Source organism: Salvia splendens, chromosome 17 (genome assembly GCF_004379255.2).
Source record: "Salvia splendens isolate huo1 chromosome 17, SspV2, whole genome shotgun sequence".
Taxonomy (NCBI): domain Eukaryota; kingdom Viridiplantae; phylum Streptophyta; class Magnoliopsida; order Lamiales; family Lamiaceae; genus Salvia; species Salvia splendens.
Window position 1 is genome coordinate 22,364,722 of NC_056048.1, and position 13,053 is coordinate 22,377,774.

The following is a 13,053-nucleotide window of genomic DNA, read 5'->3' on the forward strand; positions in this document are numbered from 1 at the left end:
GAAAAACAAAATAACTCTATTTTATACTAAAAACTCAGAACAGTACAGGGAACATGCGGAATGTAAACAGATCGAAACTTTAGCTACAATGCGAGATTAAAGAAAGTAAAACCGAGTGGTCCTCGGCGGGAAACTTGAGATAGCACCGACAGATATCGAGAATTCTGTAGCGCTTCCTTCGGTCGCCCTTTTTAACTAAACATTTCTCTATCTAAATTATCTCTCGAACTGGGAAACTAAACTAAAACGTAAACTAAACTAAAGCGTCAACTAAAAAGTAAATGAGAGATCCTTTTATTATGGTGGCACATCCTCTATTTATAGGCACTTCACACAATCTCCAGCTGGATAACGATCTTGGCAGAGGATATTCGCTCACGCTGTGAGCGAGTGACTCAGCGATTGCTACGTGCCTTCCTTCTAGAATGACGTCGCTTTTCAATAACAGATTCATGACTCATCTCCGTCCTTGCGTCTCATGTATCAGCACGTGTCCCTCTTCTAAAACGCCGTCCTTGCTAACAAAATGATGCTCACCATTCAGCTCATTAGCCTCACGTGTCCTCCTTCTAGAATCCATTGGTCCCCTCCTTAACTGCTTGATTACTCCCCTTGATCAACTCCCCGATTTTTGGCTTTTTTCGCATGTTGTACTTGTTTGATCAGTTTGGCCTTGTTGCCTTGGTCAAGCGGCATTCCTGCACAATTACACTTACTTTTACACGATAAACCGATCAAGTAGCATACTTTTTACCTCTAAACCGATGCATGAAATAGGCCTTATCACGGTGTAGATCAATTTCTTTACCGTTTTACTTCTCATGCAGCTTTCAGCCATCATTTTCACCCCATCCACAGCTGCCTCACTAGTATTCTTGTACTAATTTCACATATATAAACACACACAGCATATTAAATGAATCGTAATCAAATGCATATTTTAATTAAAATCTTAATTAAATTTCACAAACCCGAGTATTGTTGTCATAGTGCTGCAAAGGCGTGGCTAAGTGGAACACAAAAGCGCAGCCTTGAACAACGACTTCGAAATCGTTGGGATTATATATATCAGCTTCAAATAGATGCAATCTTGTTTGTAAATGAGCTAGCCCTTTTAGCAATCCCACCTTTGCATCATCACCTTCAAATCAATCAAACACATGCAATAAATAAGTACTACATAAATAAAGATAAACAATATTCTTTCGAATATTGAATAGAAAATTAAAAAAACATATACTTAGACTTCGAAGAGTGGCATGAACTGTGTAACCCTCCTCCAAAAGATTTTTGACAAGAAAAGAAGCTAAATAGCCTGCACCGCCAGTAACGAGCACCTTCTCCATTTACTGATCTGTAACAAAACAACCTAAATTGAAATTATATTTGAACCGGCGGTTCACGGTTCACCACTTCCATGAACCGGAACCGGAACCGGAACTGCCGGAACCAACCGGCGGTTCACGGTTCACCACTTCCATGAACTTGAACCGACCCGCCAAGGGTTCCGGCGGTTCCGGTTCCGGTTAAAAAACCGTCGGTTCAAACGGCGGTTCGAACCGCCGGTTCAGCGGTTCATAAATTTTTTTTTTGCATTTTCTTATTTTTTTAATCTATGAAATGTGAGTAAATAAAATTCAAAAAATCACGATGAAAATTGCAATTTTATTGAGATTACAAGTTACAACAATTACAAATCACAAAAAACTTGAAGTCTTGAAGTTTTAAACAAAAAATTTTAATACAACGAGACTAATTACAAATTACAAAAAAGGCTTGAAGTTCTAAACAATAAATTTATAAGTATATATACTCTTAGTCGGCGAAGGAGATGTTTCTACATAACTAAATTGAGGACACCTTTAGCAATTCAACCTTAAAAGCAATTCAACCTTAAATGTTGAGTTTAGTCTAACAATCAACAATTATAGTAGAATTGTCAAAAGTTTCCTGGATTTAGCCTTATAGAGAAATCTACTTCACCGACTAGAGTATATACAAATACAATTATTTAATTGTATTTGCATATTTTTAAAGTAGAAACAAATGGAAAAAAAAAGAAATTAAGGAAAAATGACTTGAACTCAACTTAAATTTAAAAATTTAAGTTGAGGTGCATATGTATCCCCAATGCTCATTTGCATTAGGGAATCAAAGCCCACGTAGTTCTCTTACCTTACTTACCTATTTGGAATTGGCCGGCGGTTGACGGTTGTGCTACGATTCATACCCGGCGAAATCTTCTTGTGATTCATCCTGACGATCATCTCAGATTTCAATGCTTTTTAGTGGGTGGATCAGGGGAAGCATGTCCTCATTTCCGCCGATGCTAGACAGAATACGAGAAAGAGATCTATCATCATTGTTGTCCGAGTCCGACGATATAGCCACGTCGTACTCGTCATCTTGTTGCATGGAACTACACCCCCCCCACCTTGATGCATTTTAGCGAGTAGCATAGCGGTCCTATGATCTTCTTCTATCTATAAATATTATATAAGTTGAAGTTTTAAATAGGAACACAAAAAAAATTAAAAACTCAATCTTATGAAATTATGAATTGTAAAAATAATTTTATTTTTTAGAACATACTTGCATGCTTTCAACCGCCACTCGGGAAACCTCTTCCATAACTTCTCGACTACTAGGTCACTTTGATTTTTGGGGACGACTACTTTGATCTTGGGAAATTTTTTTGCCCCGATCACTACGTCCCGGTCCACCACCAAAAGAAGACATAATGCAAAATGAAACTAATATGGAATATGGAGTATTGAATAAATGGTAAATTACGAACACAATAACAAATATAGTAGTAAACAACTTGAACAATTAGAGAGAATGAGGATAGAGAATAGAGAAATTGAGATTGAGAAGGAAATCCTTGTTAACACAAGAATGGGGTGAGTAAAAATGATGGGGGAAGTGAGGTATTTATAGGAGTAAAAATGGAAGAAATAAAAAAAAACTCAAAATTCAAATTTCGGTCGGTTTACCGCCTGAACCGGCGGTTCAGTCCACGGTTTCTAACGGAAACTGCCGGTTTCTGGCCGAAAACTGTTAGTTTCTGACCGGTTTTCAGGCCTATACACTGCCAGCTATACGCTGCCACCTGAAAAAGGTCCTGAACTGTCGGAAACCGGTGGTTTCTGACGAAAACTGCCGATTTTTCTGCACACCTAGCCTGAAAACCTACGCCGTAGCCGGAATCCTACCGTTGGAACCGCTGAATCGCCGGTTCAAACCGGTGAACTGGCTGTTTTGAAACGCCGGTTACGGTTCACGATTGTTTTGAACCTGAACCGCCGAACCGCCGGCGTCGGTTCCGATACCGGTTTGTGAATCGGCGGTTCCGAACTGCCGGTTAACCGACGATCTGATTCGGTTTGTGCATGTTTAGTAGGAATACAAGAGAGAATTGAACTACTAGCTTTTTTTATTTTTGTGGTATATATTTATTTGATTATTTCTACATCCGACAAACCGATAGAAGACTTTTGCAAAGTTTTGGCCCTACCCCTATTAAAGCTCAAATGCTGACAATAGATATCAGGACTTTCTAAAATTTATTGCATTTATATATCCATGAAAATTTGTTTTTTTATTATTGGACAATGATAGATTAGTCAATTAGAGTTGCTTCAATTGGCTCATTTAATCTTACTCACTATAACAAAAATTAATTGTTTTTGCCTTTTGGAGGTCCAAAGTGTGGACTCGGTACCAATATGATTAGATTCGATTAAAAATTGAGAGTAGTCGAGCTCATTTCTATGTATTTATAAGTGCCCATTTCTATCAAATACACTCCAGGACCAGGTCCTAAAGTACCCTTCAAATATCAGATAATAGTTGGAGGGGAAAAATAGATCGATAAGTTTCAGCTCCCTATGCATAACAGACGAGAAATCGTATTTATATTTGCCACCAATTCTTTGTATTTCTATTGAATCATCAAGCCTTCGTTTGATGGTGAAGACTCAATTGCACCTACTAACTTTTTTTATTCACACTATTAATCCCAATCGAGTATCATGTCATTCTTCTGCTTTTCTCTAGAGATGAATTTTTATAATAAATTTTCAACCCCCAAAAATTATCAAATGCAAGAAAAGAGTGTGATCAATTGAGATTTTTTAGCCTAATTAAGAATTCAGATGTATTATCAGCCACTCATTTTTATTAAATGAGTGATCCAGAATTTGCCACATGGAAAATATTTTTAGATTAATTAATTATGAAAGGCAGAATGATAATTTCATGGTACATTTTATTCAATAAATACCTTTTTAATTTTATTTTTTTAAAAAAATTAATTTTTAATTTTTTTTGTCAATTACATATACAATTTATGTCAACTACATATACAATTCATGTTAACTACACACATATAATGTCAATTCATGTCAACTACATATACAATTCATGTCAACTACACATATAATCTCTACTACATATATAATTCATATCAACTATACACATATAATGTCAATTATAAGTTGTTGACATTTGATGTGCAGGCTATTGACGATAATACCCCTGAGTTGACATAATCTACTTGCAGTTGACATTTCGAAAATTTATGGATGAATGGCTGAAAATGAATCTCAATTCTCAATTAAGCTAAAAAAATCTCAACAGAACCCATGCAAGAAATTGTAGGTTCTTGTTCAAGTTTTACATGGAGTAGGACTCCTGCAAGGTAGTGATAGGCAAAAATTGTAAAATTAAAACTGATTTAATGCTATCTAATTTTAAAAAATGACATTAATGTATGCGAGGATTCAACTTGTACATGATAACTAATCGTGCAAGAAAATTATGAACTCTAATTAAATAAGTAAATCGAACTTGTTTCACAAAATGGGCCTCTCATTATCACAAAATAATAAATATTGGAATTCTAAAAAAAGCTACTTTAACATTACTTTCCCTGACTAAAGAACCACCTTATCTAAATTTCATCACATAATTGATAGAAAAAGTGTTATTATTGCCAAAAGGGCCACAAACGTACTAATTTTTACTATGGGCGAGTGGGTCCCACTAGATAAGATGATCTATCCAATTGGGCCCTCTCTTATTGGAAATGAGAGACTTATTTTAATTTATTAATTTCTAGATGTAACTATCTCACCTAACGTCACACAACATTACATACTAATATTGCATTGAAATTAAACGCACGAATGTAGAAATTCAATCACAAAAGGCAACCACTACACAAGTGATATGTAAAATAAAAGCGACCACAATCACACATTAGTCAACACAAAACTAAATATTATCTTCCCCCTATCAACACAATTCTCTTATTATGAAAATTAAAATGCATAGTAAAAAAATGAGTTGTCTAGCACATGTATAGTACATACGCTTAGTATTTTACATAAATTTTCACAACTAGAAAACCAAAATTAAATACTTAGCCAACATATTTTGGAACTATATGGAAGCATTACTCTTCAATTTTGCGACGAATTCATTCAAGAATTTCGTGGACTCACCAATTTCGCTAAGTGAGAATTTCGTGGACTCACCAATTTCGCTAAGTGATTTCTCAGCCGCATCCTTGAGATCCCTCGTTCGGCTCCTCATTCCTTTCCCTTCTTCTCCCTCCATCAAACCCTTGACGAGTTTCGCGATTTGAACCCTATCAACGATGCCGTTCTCCCCGGGACGCGCCCGCAGAGCCACCTTCGCATCCTCCTGCACTATCACGGCATTCATCTTCTGCTCCGCGTACAACGGCCAGGCAATCATCGGCACGCCATTCGTGACGCTTTCCAGAACGGAATTCCACCCACAGTGCGTCAGAAAAGCCCCCGTCGATCCATGGGCCAGGATCTGGGCCTGTGGGGCCCAGAACGGGACCACCAGGCCCCGGCCCTTGGTCCGCTCAAGGAAGCCCTCCGGCAAATAAGCCAGAGGGTCCCCACTATTAGAGACATTAAAATAAGTGGCATTGGAAATTGCATTATTAGGGAGCCTGAGCACCCATAAAAACCTCTGTTCGCTTATCTCTAAGCCTGATGCCAATTCAATGATCTGGTCACGGGAGAGGGTCCCGCCGCTCCCGAACGATACGTACAGCACCGAGCCGCTCGGCTGGTCGTCGAGCCACGTCGCGCATGGGCAAGCAGCGTCGCTCTCGGGCTTCGAGCCCATTTTGATCAGCGGCCCGATTGGGTAGACCGGGGGCTTGCCTTGCTCGTGACGGAGCAAGTACTCGATCGGGCCGGGCTCCAATTCTTTAAAGCTATTGAGCACAATTCCATCGGCCAACCGGTACCTCTCCATGTGATGAATCGCCCACTTGTAGGCCTCGTTGCTCCGGTCCTGGGCCGGCTCGAAAAGCTCGCTGCCGTGGAGCGGCGTGCAGCCGGGGAACTTGATCTTCTCCGGCAGGTCGCGGTACTCGCCGGAGACGGCATTGTGGAGGTCGGGGAGGTTGAGGAACATGGAGAGGGCCATGGAGGTGGAGGGGAAGAAGATGTAGGAGGGGATTTGGAGGTCTCTGGCGGCGTCGAAGGCGTCGGTGCCGAAGAGATCGACGACGAGGGCGGAGAGGTTGTGGGAGGAGTGGAGGGAGGAGAGGGAGCGGCGGATGTCGGGGAGGGAGCGGGAGATGGAGAGGGAGATGCGGGTCTCGATCTTGACGTCGGAGGGGAGGTCGGCGAAGGAGACGGGGGGGAGGAGGAGGAGGTCGATGGCGGAGGGGAGGGAGGAGAAGAAGGAGGATTGGGCGGAGGAGAGGGGGCCGTCGGTGGGGAGGATGAAGGTGGTGGTGACGCCGTGGAGGCGGTGGAGCTTCTTGGCGAATTCGCCTAAGGGGATGAGGTGGCCCATGCCCGGAGTTGGGATGATGGCGATGTGGGGATGGGTGGAATCCATGGATGGCCAAGATTGGGTAATTATGGAGGGATAACTTTTTTAGGTGAATGATGATGGTGATGATGGTGAGTTGAAGAGGTGTGTGTATAGTGTTTATATAGAATGTTGGGGGAGGGGTGAGTAATATCTTAGTTGTATAATTCTCCACATATATTTGTTAGGAATTTATAATAAATGTTAGTATCATCGTTTATATAAAAAAAAAGAGACTATATTTTTTTTCTTTAATTAGTGTCAAATAAATGATTATAAAAATTAAAGAATAAATATGAGAAGATGGTGGCAATTTGGATCAATTATATGATGTGATTCTTTTGGGAATTTGTAATAGGTTATGAGTTCAGTGAAGGATTTAGTTGCCCGTTGAGAATTGAAGTAAATTTTTTTAGATTGATGGATATGTATGTGATACTACAATTCTAATGTAAATGTGACGTGAGTAAAAATCGAGGAAGATATATTAAAAGTATGACGATCTTTTTATTCTTAGTTCAAAAAATGTTTTTCAATAACCTATCTATAAAAAATGATACTCCATACTACATACGGAGGGAGTATTTTATATGAGCACCTTATATCAGCACTATTTTTATTTAAGATCAATTAATGAATGAGTGCCTTACACCGACAAACACACAAAATAAAAGCTTAGTAGGAGTACAAAATTGGAAAAGTTCCATATTAATCGATTCTCTAGAAACATAAATAGTTCAAGTATTATCTAAAATTTGAAAATTAAATGTGACATATAGATAATAAAAATTAATTTTATTTCTTTTATTAAGTGTCATTTGCTGGAAATATTGTATAATCTTATTAATTACCAAAATAAATACATTCATAACTAGTAAACAAATTACAAAAACTATGAAGTAAAAGAATAATTAAAATAATATCACAAATACATCCTCGGAATTTTACATTTAACACTTAAAAAGGTAAACTCCTATGTTTTGCAATAGAAGTCTCCTATTGCTATTTTGAATGTCTATTATGAAGTTTCATATTTTATTAAAAGTATATAGTAAAAATTAAGATTCATATTTAGTTAGGAGTATTTTTTTAATTTACTATTGCTGTGTAAGGATGGAGCAATCAAAATTGAAAGGATCACAGAGATTGCAAAAGGAGACTTTGTATCAAAAAACGAACGTGCTGACAAAAACATGGCTATTTTGTCTGCTGTCGAAACCAACACGATGGTGTCAATGACGTTTATACATTGAAAGTATCGACAAGAGATTAGGAAAATTAACATTTTATAATTTATTTAATGGAATGCATGATGAAACTATTTACTAAATATAATTATCATCGTAGATTGAGATCGGTTGGTGTCTTACTCTTATATTTGGAGTGGTTAAACTAAGAAAATATATAGTCTAGAGATTAATGATGATTACGTAAGTATTGCATCATTATTTCGTAGGTAGTAGAAACTTCAGTTCATGGTAAATCTATCATCACATATTGATATATGCATTAAAATTTATAATTTTTTTGTAAAATCTAATATCCCCTCCGTGACTTCCTCCAACAATAAATTTATGATTTTTGTGTCACATATTTTAAAAATTTGTGAATTGAAAAAATCTGAAATACAAGTCTTATTTTTATATCATAATATTAAGTTTAAAATAAAATATCACGTATATTAAATGCAGTACAATAATAATTATGAATATTTATTTTTTTGGTAAATATGTGGTACAGTTGTTCAAGGGACTATTTATGACATAAGGAAACTGCATTTATTATTGAGGTATATATTAGGTGAATAGAAATTAGTATTTATTTGGGATATTGGCTGAATAAAAATTGTCAGTGAAGTGCAAATTCGAAATTTTTTACCCCACTCCACTACTAAACCAATATTGAGGCATATTGTTACTTAGTTATTAAGAGTTTTTTTCATTTCATTTTATAGTAGTTATTTAAATTACAGTACTATTTTACTATATGATGATTTATATATAAATCTAGTTAATCAACAATAAATTCACAAAATAATTGTACTCCATAAATGTATATATATGTACTCCCTCCGTCCCGCACTACTCGCACTTATTTCTTTTTTGGGCGTCCCAAGTTACTTGCACTATTTCCATTTTTAGTAAAAAATTTCACCTACAACCGTCATTTTTTACTTTCCTATACACTCATTCCTTAATCTCCGAGGCGAAAAGGAAATGAGCTAGTAGCCCGGGACGGAGGGAGTATTTAAGAACGTGGGGGGGAACAATCAAGAACATTGATTAATTATAGGCGTAGGAACATTCAAGACCATAGATTAATGATAGGCGTACAATATTACATATCTGATCCTCTATTAATATTATAGATATTCCCTCCGTTTCTTCATAGTTGAGGCGAAACTTTTCGACATAGAGTTTTAGAAAGAAATGTTAGTGTGTTAAATAAATAGATAAAAAATAAGAGAAAGGAAAATGTAGAGAGAATAAAGTAAGAGAGAAATGTAAGAAGAAAAAAAAGTTACCATATATGGAAATGACTCAATTACGAAGGAACTTTCCGAAATGAAAAAATGACTCAACTATAAATGAACGGAGGGCGTGCTGATTAGAAAATATCTAGATAATGTTTGTGTGTGCTCTGTGCTGTCGTTACTAATTGATGATTGAGATAGTTCCAAATAATAATTTCTAAGAATGAAAAGTTTGACTATTAAGCGGTAATTATGATAAATTTTAAGTAGATAATTATTTTGGGACCCATGACCATGATATTTTATATTTTTGGTTAATGAAATATATTTGAGCATCTCACGTGTAGTAGTTGATAAATATGAATCTTTGATTATTTCTTCATAAAATATCATTGTACGTCGTAATAGCTTTTTCAACCTAGTTATTTTTTTATGTTTTAAGTAATATAGTAATATGACAACGAAATTACTCAACTAAAATATTATTCAATTATTGATCATTCAACTTTATTAATACAGATCAACTTTTCTACAATATCATACTCCCTCCGCTCATCCTATAATAGATGTCACACTTTCCTTTTTAATTTGTCCTACAAAAGATGTCACATTTTATTTTTTTTAAAAAAAACTCCCTCTCGCATTAATATAAATATATTATTTTCTCTCTCTACCTAACACACAAACAACATCATCTAAAATCCTAAAATCTTATGTCAATATTTAAGCGTGTCATCTATTTTATGGGAGGAGGGAGTATTACTATCTATTACTACATCCGTCCCTAAAAATTTATCCCACTTTGACCAGGCACGGATTTTAAGAAATATAATGGAAAGTGAGTTGAAAAAGTTAGTGAATTATGGATCCTACTTTTATATATTAGTTTTATAATATGAGGACCACTATAAAAAATGATAAAAAGTGAAATAAGACAAATTTTGAAGGACGGACGAAAATGAGACAAATTTTCATTAACGGAGGTAGTATAAGAATACATTTAATAAAATCAGCTATTTATGAGGTGTAGGGGCCTGCTGATTCAGACAGACCACAAGTTATTACACGTGTCGGAATCTCGTTAATTAGAATCTAAACCTTCTAGAAGAGAAAATGCATCAAAATTGAATTAAATTAAATATCACAAGTTTAGTGATGTCAACTATCATGCTAGCATTATGTCACGCTCACGTTTGGAAACAAATAATATGCCACCTTAATGAAGATATTGAAGTTAATTTCCTTATCAAAAGAATAATCCAACATTTTCGAGAAGATGAAATAGGTTATCCACTTTCACATTTAACAAAAATGCGTTTCTTTTCTTATTAAATTGGATCTAAACATTAATGTTTAATTGGTAGAGTTGAATAGGAAAAATATAGGAGTAATTAATATTTACCCGATCAGCTCTGACTGAGAATCATTTTATGGCTAGAATCATTTAATCACCTCTGATTCAGATGTTAATAAATGATATTTCCTAATTCCCAAAAAAGAAAATGCATTTATATTTTTACTGAACTTAAGAATAAAATGAAAAGGCGTAAAAATTTTGATTTTTTCAAAATAAAATAGATCAATTTAGATGAAAAACTGCAAAAAAGAATATAAATCGGTTTTAATTGAAATAATAGAGTATTTTTTTAGTGAATGTATCACAAGTAACAACTTATACTTTTTTTAAAAATTGAGTAAATATTGCTGATGGTTTGAAACTTTGGACACTCAATTACAATACCATACAAAAGTTGCTGAGTTGATTGGACCAACCGAAAATTTCAAATCTACAATTATAGAATTCAAACTTCAAAATTTGGTGACTCGATTGGACCAACTGAATATCTATAATTATGAAAAATGCCAAAAACTGAAACGCATATTTATGTAGTTTTTCCTTTTTATATGAATGGCAATTAGCAGCTAACAACCGAAATGCTAAATGCGTGAATGAGAGACTACTTTATTTGCTATCAATCAAATTCAGTTTGACTTGGATTCAAACAATACCTGGTATTGTAAGTCCATTTAGGGTGTCCAGAATGGTTGCCCTTCAAGGCCACCAAATGTTACCCGGCCACTATTCGTGGCTCTTATGTGGCCCCCCGCAATGGTAAGAGTAACAAAATTAACAAAAATAACAAGGGCCACCAAATGTGGCCCTCTAAAAAATAAATTTAATTTATTTGTTTTTTTTAATATTATTTTTTAATTTAACTATATTAAATTTTAGTAGACTAATAATTTGGGAAATAAACATAATTTAATAAAGTTACGAATTAGAGATAAATTTTCGTTGTACTTTTGATAGGGGAAAATTCTACAACGATTTTTTTTAAAAAAACACAATATAAAAAGATAAAAAACACCACCGCTACCTACTCGGTGGCGTCATCGGAATCCGGCACATCTTCTTCACCTCCTCCACCGCCACCGACACCGGCCCCACTGGCGCTAGCTTCGCCCGTCTCCGACCGAACGGAGAAGCCCAACTTCGACCTCAATCTAAGAATGAGGTCGTAGTACATCATCTTGGTTATAGGGCCGTCGACTTCTCGTACAAGGACAAGTTATCCGCAAGTTGCTTCATCATCTGCACCTCCAGTGTTTGAGTCAACGCCGAGGTCGGTGAAGGGTGCGGTGCCGCCGCGCTCGTTCGAGAGACTTGGGAAGCGGTTCTAGCTTTCCGGATGGCGGCTTGTTGGCCCTGCGGGCGCGGGCGCCTCGACATTGTCGAGGGGGGCTCATCCCTCACATCGTCATTCAGGTCGAATGCACGTGAGTCGCTACCACTGCTGTAGGTGCCGTCGGCCCCGATTTTTGTCCGTTTCCCAGTAGGACCGGTCTCATCATCGCAGATCGCCTTGAATTGAGGGGAGTCTCGGATAAGCATGTATTCATTCTAGTAGGTGAACTTGGGCCAACGTTCAGTATTAAACAACTGATACGATAATGCCCGTACGTCGGCTTCGCTGCGGCCGCTTTCGGCATTCTAGAGCTGTTTCTCGTAAATGCTCCTGAACCTCTTCACAACTCTACTGATCCGGCCGAACTTCTTCCGGATCTGGCCTTCATCACATCCGGCACTACCTTCTGGTTTGAAGTCGTTGTACACCGTCAGGACGCGCCTCCAGAAGCAAAAGTCGGTCTGATCCGTGCCGATGACCTGATTCGTCGTGACCGCCTCCCAAGCCCGCGCAACAGCGAGGGATTCGTCGTCGTTGTACTTCTCGCCCCGCCGATCACCACCGCCGGTTTCCGGCTCTCCGTCTCCCCCTCGCCCGCCCCTGCTCTCTGCCGCCTCGCCTTCCACCGCCACAGCCGCCGCCGCCTCGCCTCCCACCGCCACCGTCGCCGCCTCGCCTCCCACCGCCACCGTCGCCGCCTCACCCCCCACCACTGCCGGTTCGGTGACCCCCGGTGGGGGCATCCATCTCCACACTACCGGATGTCGGGGTCTCCGGTGTACCCATCAATTGTAACCATGTGAATCTATCAGATTCAGACAAAGGAGACTGGGAGTATTGGAATTGGAGGATTGGAAGTGCTGGGACGGGTTGTTGATCGCGTCCATATTCGGTCTGTAGTCACCGAACCCCGATGGTTGGCGAACCAAGTTCCTCTGCTGGGATGACTGGACCCGGAATTGGGGTGATTGCGGACTCCACATCTGATTGGGGAAGTTGTCGTATCCCGAGTCTCCATACCCCGGG

The 13,053-nt window shown here is 37.8% G+C and overlaps 2 protein-coding genes across 2 annotated transcripts; both read right to left on the reverse strand.

The window, feature by feature from the left end:
• Window positions 1–399: 399 nt before the first annotated feature.
• LOC121775033 (dihydroflavonol 4-reductase-like) lies at window positions 400–2,373 on the reverse strand. Its single transcript, XM_042171984.1, has 5 exons — window positions 2,185–2,373; window positions 1,241–1,354; window positions 972–1,141; window positions 809–880; window positions 400–698 (listed from the first exon to the last, which is right to left on the reverse strand). The coding sequence occupies exons 2-5, from the start codon at window positions 1,344–1,346 to the stop codon at window positions 663–665; spliced, it is 384 nt and encodes a 127-aa protein (XP_042027918.1). The 5' UTR covers window positions 1,347–1,354; window positions 2,185–2,373; the 3' UTR covers window positions 400–662.
• A 2,860-nt stretch (window positions 2,374–5,233) lies between these two features.
• On the reverse strand, window positions 5,234–7,026 carry LOC121775032 (hydroquinone glucosyltransferase-like). The gene has a single exon (XM_042171983.1). The coding sequence runs from the start codon at window positions 6,892–6,894 to the stop codon at window positions 5,446–5,448; it is 1,449 nt and encodes a 482-aa protein (XP_042027917.1). The 5' UTR covers window positions 6,895–7,026; the 3' UTR covers window positions 5,234–5,445.
• Between the last annotated feature and the right edge of the window lie 6,027 nt (window positions 7,027–13,053).

Bases quoted from the DNA above. Each gene is read 5' to 3' on its own strand.
- LOC121775033 (XM_042171984.1), bottom strand. From the start codon at position 1,346: ATGGAGAAGGTGCTCGTTACTGGCGGTGCAGGCTATTTAGCTTCTTTT. The intron at 1,142-1,240 runs GTATATGTTTTT...ATTGATTTGAAG, and splicing joins TGCCACTCTTCGAAGTCTAA to GTGATGATGCAAAGGTGGGA. The intron at 881-971 runs GTTTGTGAAATT...ATGTGAAATTAG, and splicing joins ACTATGACAACAATACTCGG to TACAAGAATACTAGTGAGGC.
- LOC121775032 (XM_042171983.1), bottom strand. From the start codon at position 6,894: ATGGATTCCACCCATCCCCACATCGCCATCATCCCAACTCCGGGCATG.